This window comes from Rattus rattus, chromosome 10 (assembly GCF_011064425.1).
Source record: "Rattus rattus isolate New Zealand chromosome 10, Rrattus_CSIRO_v1, whole genome shotgun sequence".
NCBI lineage: Eukaryota > Metazoa > Chordata > Mammalia > Rodentia > Muridae > Rattus > Rattus rattus.
In genome coordinates this window covers 35,219,670-35,237,193 of record NC_046163.1, presented here as the reverse complement: position 1 = coordinate 35,237,193, position 17,524 = coordinate 35,219,670, and the positions used below count along the sequence as shown (strand labels likewise).

At 45.9% G+C, this 17,524-nt stretch overlaps 1 protein-coding gene across 2 annotated transcripts in view; it reads left to right on the top strand.

Moving 5' to 3' along the window:
• Positions 1-9,828: 9,828 nt before the first annotated feature.
• Qsox1 (quiescin sulfhydryl oxidase 1) overlaps positions 9,829-17,524 on the top strand; it is a 37,777-nt gene continuing 30,081 nt past the window's right edge. The window contains exon 1 of one of the 2 annotated variants that reach the window (XM_032915041.1): positions 9,829-10,213. In XM_032915041.1, the coding sequence (XP_032770932.1) occupies positions 9,940-10,213 (274 nt within the window). In that variant the 5' untranslated portion in view covers positions 9,829-9,939. The remainder of the gene's footprint in view (positions 10,214-17,524) is intronic. The other variant, XM_032915042.1, reaches the window with a different exon arrangement.

Here is a 17,524-nt window from a genome sequence, read left to right as displayed (position 1 = left end):
AACCTAGAAGGGGACACGATGGAAGAAAGACAGACATGGAAGGGGGACATGAAGGACAGGGAGAGACTGGCAACAATTCTCCCAAACACGAGGTCCCAGTGACCAATTAGAATTCAGTTCCACCAATGTTTATCTGGAAGGAACCAGAGAGTGTAATAAGGTTACTCACAGAGTGAGGGCAAGGACTCACACATAGGTGACCTTAAAGCAGCCACCCTGGAAAATCTGCACCTAGTAGGAAGGATGGTTTCCTTCCCAAGGGCTGCCAGCTATGGCTAGATAGAGACTCCTCCCCTCTCCCTTCCTGGCCTATACTTTGCTCTTCCCAGAGACCTAGAGGCTGCATGCAGTTAGGGCAGAATTGCTCGTTCCTGGTTGGCTGGATACTCAGGTGAAGATCCCATGACCTTTCCCCACTCCTAAGAGGGACGTCAATAATCCCATCTGATAATTTGTGATCAGGCCTAGCTGAACTGAAGGTGATAGTTTGACTATTAATAAACACACTTGTGACTGAAATAACACAAGAAGTGAGAGATAAAAACTGAACAATAATGGCTTCCTAAATATGCCAGAAGAAACACTTTTTTTGGTGTTTGGAATTGGATCCAGGATGTCTCACATTCTAGGTAAAAGTTCTAACCATATCTGAAGTAGAATCTTAAGAAACTACTACTGGCATCACATCACAGTTAGACTATTTTGCCTTTTAAGGAAAAACTAAAGAAAAACCCACAAAGCAAAACAGCCAAGTATACACAAAGAACAAGCTAGGAATGTCAGTGTGATTGCTGACTTCTCGTTTATAGCCACAAAAATGTCTTTAAGATATTGGAAAAAACTGTCAGTTTTGTAGTGCATGAAAATATGCTTCAAAATTAAAGGCAAATAGGGTTGGTAAAATGGCTCAGCAAGTAAAAGTGTTTGCCATCAAGGCTGAAGACCTGGTCTGATCCCTAGGTCGTACATAGTGAAAGGAGAGAACTCACTCCCAAAAGTTGTCCTTTGACCTCCACACACGCCTCCCCCCACATACACACAAGTAAATAAATATAATAAAAGTAAGCACAAGTAAAGATAATTTTAGGAAGATGTAATAGTAACTTCTATTTGCCAGATGTAATTGTCATCTCTGGGGCTTACTGATGAATAAGCTCACCCTCTCTATCTCTTTCTGAACTCTGGCTGGCTGGTTCAACTCAGCTGTTCTGGCTCAAACTCTTTTCAAAGCTGACTGATTCAAACTGGTGTCTCTCAGCTTCTGACTGAATTGTTCTGCTTGGCCTCAATCTCACTCTGGCAATCTGTTCTAATCTTCTGGCTTCTTCTCATTTTTCTGGCTCATTCTGTCTTCACTTGCAACCTGTCTCTGTAAACCTGTCCTGGTAAAACCGCCCCCCCACTACCACTGCCCTCTTAAGTCAACTCTCTTTCCTGTCTCTTCTCCTGAGAGCTGGGCATATCCTTTCTCTGATTTGTCACTTTGTCTGCCCCTCAATTAGACATTGCTTTCAAACATTGCTGCTTTCTTCAATAAAGTAACTTTCCTTCATTGTTTGGGATTAAAAGTGTGAACTCAGAGTGTGTCTGTATTCCAGCCAGAGCATACTGTAACCCAGGCCATGTCTGCATTACAGCCGGACCATAAAACCTAGGTCTTTGGGATGCGATCCTTTGCTGGAGCAGCCATGTTGCTGGATTAAAATTCCCCTACAGGGAAATGTTATTGTATGAGTTTCTTAAATGGTTAACATTTTGTTCATACTTAAAGAAACTGGGAAGACTGACTCATAGATCTTCAGGGAGGAATGAAGGCAATAAAGATAGTTATTACCCAAAGAGAAAGCATTTATTTTTGTTCTTAATTTTATAAAAGCATATATAAGTACTTGAACAAAACTTAACATTTGTGGGTTTTACAATATAAACAAATATAACTGAGATAAGGCATACTTCTTCCTCAAAGGGCAAAGCAGTCAATGGTTTAAATTCAAGGGCTACAGGGTCAACATCACAAGTGCTACTCTGCCATTGACTGGGCAAGAACAGCCACGGACAACACATTTGTGAATGAGCACAGCGGTGCTCCAGTGAAATTTTCTGTTAAAAAATAAGCAGTGGGCAGGATTCGGTGAGCTTGACATGCGTAAAGGACAGAGGCCGTGGGGCAGCAGATGGGGTCATACTGTCGGCAAGTTTCTAGGCTTTATGGGAAGCGCAGTCCTAACTACAAGCAAATTGAAATGTTAGTTCCTCTCCAGAGCAGCATTTCAGACTTTCTGACAGGTAATTCATGGTGGGGGAGGGGAAGCATCCCCCACATCTACTCACTAAATGCTGCTAGCACCATACTTCCCGAGTGTCAGCCTCGAGTATTTCCAAACATCACTAATTGTACCCAGCCACTACATTAAGAACCGATGCTGTAAGCAGCCGCCAAAAACTACAGAGGTAGGTCTGGCATGTGTCTGTCTGTCTCATGCTTTCATCACAGTGCTCAGGGGGCAGAGGAAGACTGAGTTCAAGGCTGGACTGGCCTTCATAGTGGGTTTCAGGCCAGCCAGGGTTACACAATGGACTCTGCCTCAAATTAAAAAAAAAAAAAAAAAAAAGGAGCGGTATAACTCACTTAAATGAAATTTTAAAAACACTTACATGATGCAAAAAGAAAACAGAAAAAGAAAATGAACAAAGAGCCAAGGAAGAAAACAGAGTAAATAATAAAATTAGAATATAAACCCAACCATACCATTACAATGCATTTTACAGGGCTAAACACTCATATGTAAAGACAGAGAATGGATTTGGAGGTATAGTGCTCAATGGTACAAAACGCAAGGTACCCTAGGCTCCTTCCCCAGATGTGCATGCATGAGCAGGTGTGCACTTGCACAGCAGGAATTGAAAATGATGAAAAAAGCAGCCCCCATATCCACCTCACAATGGACTTACGGGTCACCCTCTCTGTCCGCTGGCTCTTCTGCCCTGGGCACTGTCCTTTCACTGACCCTGCAGCCTTCTAATGGTGGCTGATATCACCTTTGGTCTGCACAGCACCTGATTGTTTGTCATCAGTAGCAATTTTGACTTTTCTTTGGGAAACTGTCCTTTTAAGTAACCATGCGGTTAGGGTTGTCAATGTTCTGCCTAGGGGAACATACGTGAGCCAATCACATTCCTGATGTCCCTGACTAAAAGTGACTGATCTAGACACAGCCCAGACCTGGCCAGAGTTTTTCCACAGTATATTTCTAACTAGGGTTAGGAAAGACATTCTGTCTTTCCTCTCTGGTGCTGGTTAAAAGCGTTGAAAGCTAAGTTCTAACCTTTGGAAGCAGTCAGACTTACAAAGAGGCTCAGATATGATCGCCCAAGTTTTGATATTGGTCTCAAAATTCTCTTTCTTCTAGAGCTCCCCCAACACCGGCTTCAGCTGATAGCTCTGGACCAAATACGTACCAAAGCGTTACTCAGACAGCGCTAAATTACAGCCAACATCAAGGGCTTGGCTAAAACTCTAAAGGCAACAGCCAGGACATAAACACCATAGGGCAGTTAGTCTAGAAATCAGACATGCTAGAAGCCTTCACCTAGTCTGTTCCTCGGCCTGCTGACCTATTTTACTGCTGCACAAGCTATCTTGAAATTGCTTCATTCTAATCCTGAATTTCAGACAATATCTTTTAGCATCTATCCTGAATTCCTTGCTTCCCATCCATGAGTCTGAGACTACCTGTATGGCATTCTTTGAAAAATGAACAGATTTTAGCAGTGTGTGTTTAACTATAGTCAAAACACACTTTTAAAACTCCTATAGAGGGGTTGGGGATTTAGCTCAGTGGTAGAGCGCTTGCCTAGGAAGCGCAAGGCCCTGGGTTCGGTCCCCAGCTCCGAAAAAAAAGAACAACAACAAAAAAAAACTCCTATAGAACTGATAAAAATACCCACTTTAAAAATTAAAATGCAGAAAATCAAATTAATGCATAGAATACAATCTCAAACCAAATCTTATCAGGCTTAGAACAGCAGGAATTGGGTTCTTCTGGGGATCGTTAGGATGCTCTGGAACTAGACAGCCATGGTGGCTTCACAACTGTGAGTATACTAAAATACATGAACTGTCTATTTAAAAGGATGAAATTTTGGCATATGGATTTTCTCAATTTCAGAAGACCATATGTTGTGTCACTGTCATAAGAAAGACAGTGCAATGTTTTGAGCCCATCCGGATGGCTTAGCAGGTAAGGGCACTTGCTGAGAAAGCCTGGTGACCTGAGTTGGATCCCAAGAACACAACTAAAGGTGGAAGGAGGGAACCAACTCCACAAAGGTGTCCTCTGACCTCTACACAAGCCATGCCATGAAAATCACCTCCACACACATCTTAAACACATGCACACACAGAGAGATACTTTTAAATAGTCTAGAAATCGAGCTATACAGGAAGAATTGGGTATTTTTTTTAACCAACCTGTTAATTCAGATATGAAAAGATAGTCTTTTCAACAAATACTGCTAACACAACTGGTGTTTTTATGGGGGACAAAAGAGCTCTGAATCACAAACCATGAAAACAACCCTGACTCATTAGACTTCCTATGAATTTCTAAAGGTTCTCACGGAAGACACATCTTAGGGAAATCCACAGGCGATTTGGCCAAGAGATGTTTTGAGTTTGCCAAAGACTTGCATCCAGTAATTTAGAAATACGGAACTTCTCTGTGCTACTAATAAGAGAGCCTAATTTTTTAAAGGAGCAAGAAAAAAAATCTAATGGGTACTTCACGAAGGGGAAAAAGAATGAAGAAGAGTCATGAAAAAGACTGGCTAGAAAGATAATGCTATACTCAGATCTCATAAGGTTCAGGAATCTGTTTCCTGGTCCTGTCTTAGGCATTCAAAACTAATCATTGTTTTCTTTACTCCTGGCCTTCCTCTAACCTGCCTTTTGCCTTGAAAGCTGGCTCCTGCAGACCCTATAATCACAGCACCTCTCTGTTTTCAGTTGGTTTTTGGCCAATAGGAAATACTGGCCAGAGACCACAGGACTAGAATTGGGTTGGAAGTTATACTTTCCCAGAGTTTCCCCTCCAGCTTCCTCATAATTCTAGCCACAGAGGCATTCTGTGGCTACAGTTCCAGTCAGGTGACCTCTCTGGCTGGACTCCTGCCCGCAGTACGTTTCCTCAGTAAGTATCCCCCCCATCTCCCCTTTGGTTTAGCTAAAAGGACTCTCAGCTGCTGTTAGTCTCTAAGTTAGTCCTCTTCACCTGCACACGCCCCCATAAACAGTCCTCTATTAAGGTCTGTGCAGGAAGTGTGATGGCTAACATTGTCAAGTCGACGGGGCCTTACAGTCATCTAGGAGGTAAACCCCAGAGTATATATAGGAACGTTTACACAGCTGTTTAGCTGAGGATGGAAGACCTAACCTGAATGTGGGAGCACCATCCCACAGGATGGGGTCCTTGAATACATGAATGAATGAATGAATGAATGAATGAATGAATGAATGAGTGAATGGAAAGGTGGGGGAGATGAAGTGAGTGTCTGCATTCATTTCTCTTTACTTCCTGACTGAAGATGAACTGTGGCCTCTGCTTAACCCTTCTGCTGCTGCATCTTCCTGCCATGAGTGTCTGCTCTAAAACTGTGAGCTAAAATAACCCCTTCCTTTCGTAATGCTGTCACTTACTTTGCCAATGAGTAAAGAAACTAATACAGTATGCCTTTTGGCTGTGCCTTCTCTTTTCTGCCACACCCAGCAGACCCTTCTTTGGAGGCTTTCAGAAAGAGAATTCTAATTTCCCCCCAGCTGTGGAAAGCACGGCAGTTTAGATATAGTTTGAGTATACATATACCCCAATGTTGCATGTTGGAACTTAATACCCATTGTGAAGTAGCGGTGGGTGCCACATGCCTATCTCAAACCTCTCAGAAGACTGCAGCAAAAGAGTCAGAGTTCAAGGCCCACCTGGACAGCATAGTGAGACAGAGACAAACTGAGAGTGAGTGGCAACAATATGACTGTGGTATTAAATGTGAGGCCTTTGGGAGCAATCCGGATTAGATAAGGTCATTGAGGTGAAGCCATGACTGAATTTTGAGTGGAAAGGGAGAAGAGATGTATGTGGTGATGAATGACTATAACCCTAGTGCTCAGGGAGGGGGAAGCGGAAGCAGTGGGGTCTCTAGACAGCCTCAGCTACAGAGATCCTGTCTAGAAAAATCCAGGCCTGGATATGCAGCTCTGCAGGAGAGCACACAAATGCAAGGCCCTGAAATCCCCAGTACCTCAAAACCTGAGAGAAATAAACACCCCAGTGTGTCCTGTCTCTTATGGTATTCTGCTGTCAGAGAGACCATCACCAGGTGTCGCCTTCAGAACCCTCCAAATAAAATAGTTCTCTTTTAATTTATAATCTACACAACATGTGTCATTAGCACAAGAAAAGGAACTCACTAAGACTAGAAATTTATCTGGAGGACTAAGGGGAAGTTTAAAGGGAAGAAACACGTGTGCCTTTTGTGTTGCTGGCATTTCTCCAAGTGCACACACCCCTCTGATTCTTGGCGCAGATGAGTAAGTAGAAAGTCATCTAATGCTGTGTTACCTGGTGACATGTTTTACCAAACACTCCTTTGTTGCTCACCGTAATTATCTGTATTTGTGGATAAGCCACATTCCTCTGACCATCTATCTCATTAGATCCCCAAATTCCCTCTCCTTAATTCATGCATAATACAGGAATGACTCATAGGTGGGAAAGTCAACACACTCCCTTGTTAGTCTCGACTGTAAAATGGGACCATATCAACCTCACAGTTACAAAGAGAACCAAATGAGCAATAGAGGTAGTATTTGAATGGCAGAGGCAAGATGTGTGCCTAATGTCAGAATGCTAAGTCAGCTCACCCTCTCTCTATTATGATTTAGGAAGGAGGAGGAAAGGGGGCCAGCCTGGAATCTCTAAGGCCCCTCCTGTTCTCACTGGTTTCCTCAGCGCCCTATCTACTCTCAGATCTCATTAAAGACAGCTTTCCCCTTCCGTCACTGTTTTAATCCTAAGAAGCACAATAAGGTCAAATTGTGATGGATTGCTGTTTATTGATCTGGTGCAGGGAGGGTACCACAGTGAAGGAGTTCAGGGTCAAAGGACACCTTGTACAAGTTGGGAATCAGGCATCAACCTCAGGTAGGCACACTTGGCAGCTTCTTTACCAGCTGAGTCACAGAGCTGTGCTTCTCATGTGCTGCTAACTCTGAACCAACAGTTCCCAAATGCCCCAGAGACCACAAGGAGTAGGAACTTCTCTAGGTTCCTCTTTGGCTTGCTGTTATCTGTATTAAGTGTCCTCTTGAAACTGAACAAAAGCTTCCAAGATTAAAAAATGAAACCCTAGACATTATAAACTCCAGGCTTAATCTTTTTTGGCTTTTGTGCCAAGGGACCTTTCTATGCTTTATTCAAATCTTTTGTATTTTTTTCCAATTCTGATTCTCTAAGATATGGAAACATGCCAATCTTGGTGTATTTCTCTTCCTTGTCTTTTCCAGGCACTGGGCCCAATGGTCTCCACACAAGGCCTCTTTAATTCTCAGGCCTCTAGAGAAGCTAACTACACACCTTTAACGGTAGAGACACATAAGGAACATTCTACTGGTGCCTGACCAAGCAACTATAGTACTTTCAATCCCTAGAACCCAAAATTCCTAGGAGACATCTTAAGACTAGGGTGAGGCCCAGGTCCTAGTGGTCTCTAGGATGGATGGACATGGGGCCACAAAAACTAGTCAGGGAGTGAATCCCAGGGAGGAATGCCTAGCACGTGGAATGGCTTAGGTTCAGAGAGGAATGAACCTTCCAGCTGGTGATGTAATTTCCTTATGAGTTTTAAATGTGAGGTACAGAAAATATACTTGAAGGAGCAAAGGCCCTGCCGTTGGACCTCTTCCTGGAATGGTCTTACTTTAGACTGTCATAAAGTTCCCTCCCAAATGCCATTCAAGGGTTTCCTCATAAGAACGTCTTTAAAATTGGAACACCCGATGCCCAACCTTGGTGCTCTCATCTTTCAGCGACCTGGTTTCCACAGAGCTAGAAGCCCACATATGTCAGGGGTGGTGATGGTGACATACGGCTTTAATCCCAGCATTCGAGAGGCAGAGGCAGGGGTATCTCTGTGAGTTTAAGGCTAGCCTGGTCTACACAGTGAGTTTCCGGGACAGCCAGAGCTACAAAATAGACTCTATCTCAGAAAAACAAACCTAGCCCATATGCCAACAGCAGGAACCCAAGCCTGCCTGCACTGACCCTTTCCCAAGGTCTCTCTTCTAGGAAGAGTGTACTAAGCTCAGATGTGCAAAGAAGGCTGTTGCAATTGTGCCTGCAATGGAATATGACGGTGTGGAAACAGGAGTGAAAGAGGAAGGCAAGAACCAGCCAACACATTACACTGGATATCATTGGGGACTTCAAGAACTCCAGAAAAAGGAAACTGGCTTCGGGATTAACAGGAAGATCTAGATAAAAGGGTAAGAATTTTATATAGTAATTTGGTTGTTTTTTTTTGTTTGTTTTTGTTTTTTTTTTTTTTTGAGACACTATGTAGTTGAAATTGGCCTGGCATTCATATTGTTCCACCGAAGCCTACAGAGCAGCTAGGATTACAGACATGCCCCATCACTCCCAGTGGTTTGTTGTTGTTGTTGTTTTTTTTAATGTATATAAACCTCTATGTGGTCTTCAGCAATATTACTCAGTCCCTGTCCCTGACCACCTCTTCATTCTATTATAGCTGAATTTCCCCTTGATATTTGTCATGGGTCAATCTACATTTACTTGCTTATCATCTATCCCCATTGTAAGTTCCACGCCCCTCAGTCTTTCATCGTCTCTTTCTTAATAGCTGGTGCATGACAGGCACTAAGACATTGCTCAGTTTCTGATGAAGAAAACAAGTAATACATCTCAAGGACTCATCAAGGGGTCACAGGGAGGGCTAACTAACAGAGAGAGAGAGAGAGAGAGAGAGAGAGGTGACAATCCTGAGGATGACCTATTCAAGATAGCTCACAGGACACCCAAGGTACAAAAGGCGACCATAGGAAATCCACTATCGTTTTCATACTTGTGAACACAGATTAGTAAAAGGCGAAAGATTTATACGATCTGAAGAGAAACCAGAGTATGTGAACACAGATTAGTTAATGGGGATACTTGAGAGAACATAGGAGTATGGGACAGAGTAGGCTTAGGGCAATCTAATTTCTGGGCTGTGGGGAGTCCCACCTGAAGGAATCAACCCAACAAGGGATGTCAATGCCAAAGAAATCTTGACTCCAGAGCAATGGAGCCCAGCAGACTATGGGAGGAGGGCATCCGTGTGTAGGAAGCCTCTAGCAATAGCTCCCTAGACTGTGGGCGTCTCCCGAGGCATGTGTGCTTCCGGCTCCTGTGGGCCTTGACAATCACAATGTCCTACCTCGTGGCTCTTTTCTCCCACCTACTTTGAATTCCCACTGTGAAAATTGCGAGAAGGAGCACCCTGGAACTTTCCAGGAACAAGATAAACCTGTAACGACCATTCCAACGGACTCCGCTTCCGTAGGATACGGGGGCCGAGAGCGGCCAAACGCTGCCCCGGCCTACGCAACGACCTCGAGTGCTGCCTGAGGCCCCTGTGGCATTCGTACCCAGACCCAGCTCGGAAGTCTGGCTCGCCGGGGGCGGGAACCGGGGAGCGCCAACCCGTATCTGGACCCTTACTCTGGCAGTTCACGCGCTCGCAGGGGCGGTCCCGGGAATTGGCCCCGCCTCGGGGCGGAGCCTCGTAGCTCCTCCTTGCGGGCGGAGGCCTGAGGTCGGAGGTGCGCGGCAGCCTCTGGGTACCGACTAGTCACAAACTTGGGCGAGGTGGACAGTCAAGCCGCCTAGGATGAGGAGGTGCGGCCGCCACTCGGGGCCGCCGTCGTTGCTGCTGCTACTTCTGCTGCTCCCGCCGCTGCTGCTCTCGGTGCCCGGCGCTTACGCAGCCCGGCTCTCGGTGCTCTACTCGTCCTCTGACCCACTGACGCTGCTGGATGCGGACACCGTGCGCCCGGCTGTGCTGGGATCCAGTAGCGCCTGGGCAGTGGAGTTCTACGCCTCCTGGTGTGGCCATTGCATCGCCTTCGCTCCGAAGTGGAAGGAACTTGCTAACGACGTGAAAGGTGAGAAGTAGAGGCCTTCCCGGGCCCACCGGCAGGTCCCTCCAGTTGTCCCGCTAGCTCATCCCCTCCCCTCGCGGCTTCCTTGGCCCATCGCAGCCCCTCCCCTCCCCTCCCCCAATCCATAGCCTGTAAGTTGTTCTCCTGGGCCGCGTCCCCTCAGTCCTCTGCTCAGGCGTCTTCCTCTGACAAGACTTTGTCTCTATCCTTCGAGAGGGTTTTCTTGTTCCCTGTGCTCTTCCCTGGGCCTTTCTCCAGCCCCCTTCCTCGTCCAGGAATTCCTTCTTGCCAACTTCCCTAGCTGTCGTCGAGGTGGAACAGTGCTGGGAGGAGAGTTGACATTCATTCTACCACCCCCACCACCTTTCTCCATCCCCATAGCAAGTTACATAGTTGGTATACACATTTCCTTTCTGTCCTTATCTTTGAGGTGGATGTCTTTCTTCATTGGGTGGTTTTCCTGTTTGCTGATTTCCAATCCAGGCCTCTCTTGACCAGCTCCCTCTAGCTCCTTAGCTTCCAGGTCACATCCTTTTTTCTCTTCTCCTTGGATCTGGGCTCGCTTAGACCTTAGCCTTTTAACTCCATGAGACCAAACTATATGTAGACCTGTGATGTGTGATTGGCCCTTGCTTCATGCTCCAGTCACTGGCCTGGATATTTCATGATTCTTCAATACCAATTATGGGACCCACTATTCATTTAATTTCCACCTAAGGGGGGGGTAGCAGGATAAGAAAACCACAAAATGTATAGAGTTTTTGTTTGTTTGTTTGTTTTGTTTTGTTTTAGGTGTGCTGTATTCTAGGAATGTTAAACTATTTAAAAATAAGACTTACAGATGAGGGGACATGGTAATAATGACAACTATTTATTATATACTGAGTGCTTAAATAGTAGGTACTGTATTGTGGACTTGACAGAATTTCCTCTCTGCAGCTTAAAGATCCCTGCTATAGCACGCATCTTCCAAACCCAAGACAAGGGTGCGGGGTGAGGGTGGGGAGCAGGAGTGGTTACGGGGACTGGTTCCTGATTTTTGTCACTTCTCTGTCTGTGTGTCCCCAGGTCTGTGGGGCCAGGCAGGACTCTAGCAGAGAGCTCTTAACCTGACGTAATCGTTGGATGGGAACTGTAAGCCTCTTAGGGCCAGGAGTTTCTGGAGACAGGAAACCTAGAGCCTCGGCCCCCCTCCTGTACAGTTGACGGTTCTCCACAAGCTCAGATGGGCGTAGAGAGTTCTTTGTTCATGTTCCTTCTCAGACTTTATCTCCCCTCCCCTGAGCTGCTGGCAAAGAAAGCGCTAACCAAAGTAGTCTCATGATTCACTTGTATTTTTCAAAAATAATTTTCTTCAAGACAGGATCTTGAAGGGTCCCTGGCAGTCTGGGAACTCACTCTGTAGACCAAGTTGACCTTGAACTCACAGAGACCTTAAACTCTGCCTCTTGGGTGACACCACTGCCTGTCCCCCAAAATAAGTTCTAGCAGCGCTCAGAAGCTTTTTTTCCCCCTCCTCCAATTTATACTTGCCCACATGCCTCTCTGTCGCCATCATCCATATGACCAGTCCCTAACACTATTTTAATGATGTCAGCACATTTGGTCAGGGCAAGAGGGAGAAAGAATGTGGGCTCTGGAACTGAAACACTGAGGGGAAGTTATACCGGAACAGTGTAGGCCTAAATGCCATGAAAGTCCCCAGTCAATTTCTAAATTGAGTCTCTAAGAAGTCTCTAATGGCAACATGTGGACTCGCTCTAGAAGACTCTAGACTTCAGAGTGCTAGAGGAAAAGATTAGCTTTTGGCTGACTCGCATGCTTGGCCTCTTGCGACCAGAGTCTTCCTATGAGATGCACTCCAGGCACTGACACAGCCCGTTTCCAAGAAGGGTCTCCCATGGAGTGGTAGTCCTTCTCTGAAAAGAAAAACAAAAGCAAATCTTAACTTGTGGGAGGAGAAACAGAGACATCAAAGTCTATGGAGATAAACCAGGAGGAGATGGGAGGTAGGAGGTTTCAGAGGAAACTGGGGATCTCTTTTTGACCAGGGTCGAGTCATCCTTCCCTTAGCAAGATTGTATAGGCAGGGGGCAGGATCTGGAGTTGGTCTGAAACAGGGAGCAGTGTCTTCCACAGTTCCCTTTGGAGAGGCTAGGACTTGTCTCCCTTCTGTGTTCTGAGGTTCTCTGAGGACGTGTGACCACAGGCTAGCAGATGACCGCTCTCAAACCACTCAGTCCTGTCACAGTAGTGAGCTGCGCTTACCAACTACTACAGGTGTCTTAAACAGGAGCAGAGAGTGTGTGGTCGTGGGGGCTGAGAAGATGTTTGGTAATCCTGGCCAGCCGGCTGCAGGCCTTTACTATGACTGGATGGGGCTCATTTCTTAGTGAGTTGGATGGTAGTTTCTCCGGGAAGTTGCTGCCCTGGGGCAGAGCCCTTGTTTCTGAGAGTCCATTTGCCCCTTTCTGTTCCAGAGCAACTCCTGTTTGAGAAAATGATTGGGTCCCCTTGGGAAGTTCATTACTATTCACTGGCTAATCGGTTAGCAAATATTTGTTGAGTCACAAAGCATTGATTGCATAGCAGCTGGAGCAGTGAACTATACATAGCAGGAAAATGGGCAGCAGCATGAAGCTGTTTGAAAAAGACAGAGGAGTGGTTCACCTGTTTCTTATGGTAGGAATTCAAATAAAGGGAGAGTCACGGAGGGATGAGTTGAGCAGTCAAGGCTTTGCTCCGGTAGCTGTTAAACACTTCTCTTTGCCAAGGACTTTTCATCGATGGTCGAGAAATGGATGGTGAAACCCCTCCTCTACACACCCTCCATTTATTTTGGCTCTTGATTATGAAGGTTCAAGTTCAAGATAGGGTGTCTCATTGTCTTGGGTCTTTAGCAAGACTAAAACCATCACGGTATGAGTGCATGTCAGTGAGTACTCACGGTTTGAGCCAGGAAACAGCAAAAACACGTCCTAAAATGCAGGCGGAAGTTCGTTTTTCCTTAAAGATTTGTCTGCTTTTATTCTATGTGAGTGAATGTTTTACCTACATGTGTGTCTGTGCATCATGTGTACAGTATATCTGGTGTCTGGAGGCCAAAGGGGACATTGGGTCCTCTGGTACATAGTTTCCAATGGTTGTGAGCCATATCAGTGTTGGGAACTGAATCCAGGTCCTCTGCAAGAACAGCAGCGGCTCTTAACCCCTGAGCCATCGCTCCAGCACTTGGTAGAGGTTCTTAGCAATTTCTGACTTCCTGGCACAGGCAGGACAAGTGGTGGCTGAACGAAGCAGGGTATCCATGTAGGAAGCAGCGTATACAGAGCTGAGGTTTGTAGAACACAGGTATTTGAGCTTCAGTGAGTACTGTGGGCTTCTTCTTTACTCCTGGGAGCACCGATGGCATCTTGTACTTATGTGTCTGTGATGTCTACCACAGAATATGGTCTAGGGTGGGAACACCCTCATGACAACCAATGGCCAAAGCCTCACAGGATTCCAAGTGACGGTATGAACAAGAAAACTTGCCACCAGTGCTATGGCTCCTCTTACTCAGGCCAGATGTCCATCTCATGTCAGGAGTAGAGGAGGCATTTTGTCTATCTCATGACCTCACTGCCTTCAACAGGGAGCAAGGAAGAGACATGGCAGTGATGGTGTAGCACTGAGTAGCAGCCCTTATGTAAGGTATGCTCAGATGGGGCAATCAGGAGCTAAGAACAGGCCAGCACCTAGTGACCAGGTCTTACTGGCCCCTGGTGATTTGGGTAAGCTTGTATTCCTGTCTTAATTAAAGGATCAGGCTTGCTTAACATTCAGAGGTAACATGGTCATTTTTCTTGTTAAAAGTTGTTTGCCATCCAGAACCTGAACAGGTTTTGGAGCTGCAACGGGCAGTAGGTCTAGACCACTAGTCCTGGCCCTCCAACCCACGAGGAGCTGAGTCCCACAGAGGAGGCATGTGGACCATACGTGTGTTAGTCAGGTGTTACTCTGAGTCATCCTTCTGCCTCTGGGCTCAGGGTTCTTCCTGAACCAAGGAGTCAGGGAGGTCACCCTACCTTGGACTCCAGAACACACCTGTGCAAGGGCATAGAGGAATTTCTCATCCACCATTCCAAAATTTAGACCTCTCCTGGCGTCTCTTTTCCTTTCTACCATCCATTCCCAAGTTACTGTGTTCTGCCCAAGTCTAATAGCAGTAGGACATGTTTCTCCTCCACATGAGTGAGTTGGGAGGGGTAAGAAGCCAAACAGCAGAAAGCCCCTGTCACCCACAAAGCTCTAGCACTGTCCACACAGCTGGGCTGTGCCAATATGTCACCCACAGAAAGAACATACTTAGTTTAAGTATCTTATTTGGTTTTGCTTTGTTTGTTTGGGCTTTCTCTGTGTAGCCCTGACTGCCTAGAACTCACTTGGCTGGCTTTGAACTCAGAGACCCACCTGCCTCTGTTGAGCTTAAAGACATGCTCTACCTCTGCCCAGCTAGTTTACGTGTCTGAACTGGGTTTCATTTGTGATTCTGGAATCCTGTAATGTCTCCATCTATAACACAGAGTGTTCTGATGTGCTGAGTTGGGGGGAGTGGCTTTACAGACAAAAGGGCTGAAAACAAGAGGACCCAGAAAACAAACAAAAAAGTATTAGTCATTTCATGGTTATTTTCTTTGTAAGCTTTAGAGCAGTGGTTCTCAACCTTCCTAATGCTGCCGCCCTTTAGTGCAGTTCCTCATGTGGTGGTGGCCCCAAAACTACATTATTTCAGTGCTACTCATAACTAATTTTGCTACTGTTATTAATGGTACTGTAAATATCCAGTATGCAGGATACCTGATATTTGACCTCCCAAAGCTAAAACTGGTCTTTTGTGAGTTTGACTGTTATCTCTCCTGATCTCTTGGAGGTCAGGTAACTTGGTTTCAATTTAGTGGCATAGAGCTTCATGAGTTGTTTCTATTTCATTTATCTGTTGGCCCTAGTACATTTGCTCAGTCCAAACCAGTGGCCTCCTGGAAATTATATTTAATGTACTAGAACCATGAATAGCCAGGCTTACAGTGTTTGGTATACAGTGCATACTATAGATGTATGTGTTATGGTGGATCTTTAGGATACTAACATTGAGACACCAGAAAAAAATCCCTTGGTCAGAACCTAACCAGTACCTCACTGGCCCCAGCTTTCACCTCCACCACCCTTTGTGATTAAGCCAGGTCGGAAGAGGCATTGGTTTTATTTCATAGAGCACAGGTAATCAAGGCAAGCCAGGTCGGTGGCACATGCCTTTAACCCCAGCACTTGGGGAGCAGAGGAACATGGATGTCTATGAGGTCAGCCTGGCCCACATATTGAGTTCCAAGCCAGCCAAGGATACGTGATGACACCGTGTGTGTGTGTGTGTGTGTGTGTGTGTGTGTGTGTGTGTGTGTGTGTGTGTGTGTGTGTGTAGGGGGTGGCAGCAAAAGCAAGTCCACCCATCAGCTTTCCTCTTGTCCTCCACCTCTGACCTTATCCTTGTCCTCCCTGCATCCCTATGGGAAATCCAAGATTGAAACTATTGTTCCGCTCTGAATCCTGGGATTAGCTCTGAGGCTCGAATCCTGGGTTCAGATCTTAGATTTACCATCAATTAGCCTACCGTGCCTTGGGCTTAGTTATCTGATCTGTTTCATAGTTAAGGAGAGCAGATTTGGTGATAATGCTTTAGTACTTCCTCTTTGGGTTGTTGAGAGCACTGAACTAGATAAATTGAGCACACAATAAACTTCACTACATGTGCTGATAGCATAGTCCTTTAAGTAAGCCTGAAGTCCAGGTCCCGGTCAGGTATAGAGAAGGTACAGTCACTTCTGCCATTTTCTCTGAGAGAAGGCTATGATTGGAGCAAGAACGTAAGTATAAAGGTAATGCCCAGCCCTCGTACAGTGGGGAGAGGAACAAGTGAGTTAGTCAAGCTAATAGGCCTCTCAAGCTGTGAGGCTCCCGAGTCTCTCCTCATTAGCAGATAAGGGTGTGACAGACCTGGGGGATGGTGGCAGCGGAGTGTAATGATGCAGAACGTACTGTTCTTTCCACTTCCTCCGTGCTGCGATATTTCTTGAGGATAGCTGGGCCTTCCTGTAAGTCCCCAGCACAAAGTTCTGCCCTAGGGACAGGACAAAAGGCACTAGGCTCAGAGTGTGCCAGATGGCTCTAGGAGATGGCCTGTGTATTTCACTGGCACTGGGTGTAACTTTGTCAGGGGCACAAAAGGGACTTCATACACTCTCACCTGTGATTCATTGTGACACCCTGGACTTGGGCGAGGGTGACCATTGGCGAGCTTTTCTATGACCTTGCTCTTTCTTTAAAGCAGAGGTTCTCATCCTGTGGGGCATGACCCCTTTGGAAGTCAAATAACCCTTTTACGGGGTTCACCTAAGACCATCTGAGAACATAAATATTTACATTGAATTCAAAACAGTAGCTCAATTATAGTTATAAAATAGCAATGAAAATAATTTAATGGTTGGAGATTATCATAACATGAGGAACTATATTAAAGGGTCACAGCATTAGGAAGGCTGAGAAGCACTGCTCCAAGGGATGAAGCAATCATGAACGGCCCCAGGCATTATCACAGGAGATGCCTTAACTCCACCTAATACTTAGACTGAAGGAAAACTGAGGCTGGAACCAAAGAGAGCACTAGAACTACAAAGAACTGAGAGCCAGTCCCTGGTCTGGGTTGAGTGCCTACTGTGTGCTGGTAAGGGTTGTTGGGCATCAGGGGTTCCAAAAAGCAAAAGACAGTAAGAGATGAACACTGTAGTCGTTATGTGAGTCCTGGAACTTTGGGCACACGAGGCAGCAGTTCCTGGGAGAAAGTAGTGTTCCAGCTGGGTTGGAGCTGACAGAGTTTTCAGGGACGGTGAACATGGTGGCTGCAGGGAGACCCTTCATTTGAGGATTGCCTGGAGATAAGTGAGAGCCATGTTTCAGAGGAGAAAGAAACCATTGGTTTTGCTTTGGAGAAATGCTAAGAGGGAACTAGATATGTGGACAGAGGACAGATCTAAAGGCACTCAGGACTTCCAAGGAGAGTGTAGGTAGAGGGTAGCACCCTTAGAACCACAGGTAGTTGGTAGCTGGAGAGGCTAGCGAAGCAGCACATTAGAACCGACATTAGAGGTAGGATTATGAGGCTATCCCAAGAGACCTTCTGTGGGAAATGCTTGGAAGGGAAGTCAAGAAGCCAGAGCAGGTATCCAGGCCGCTTAGGACAGGACAAGAAAGTGATGGCTAGATAGGGGAAGACACTCAGGA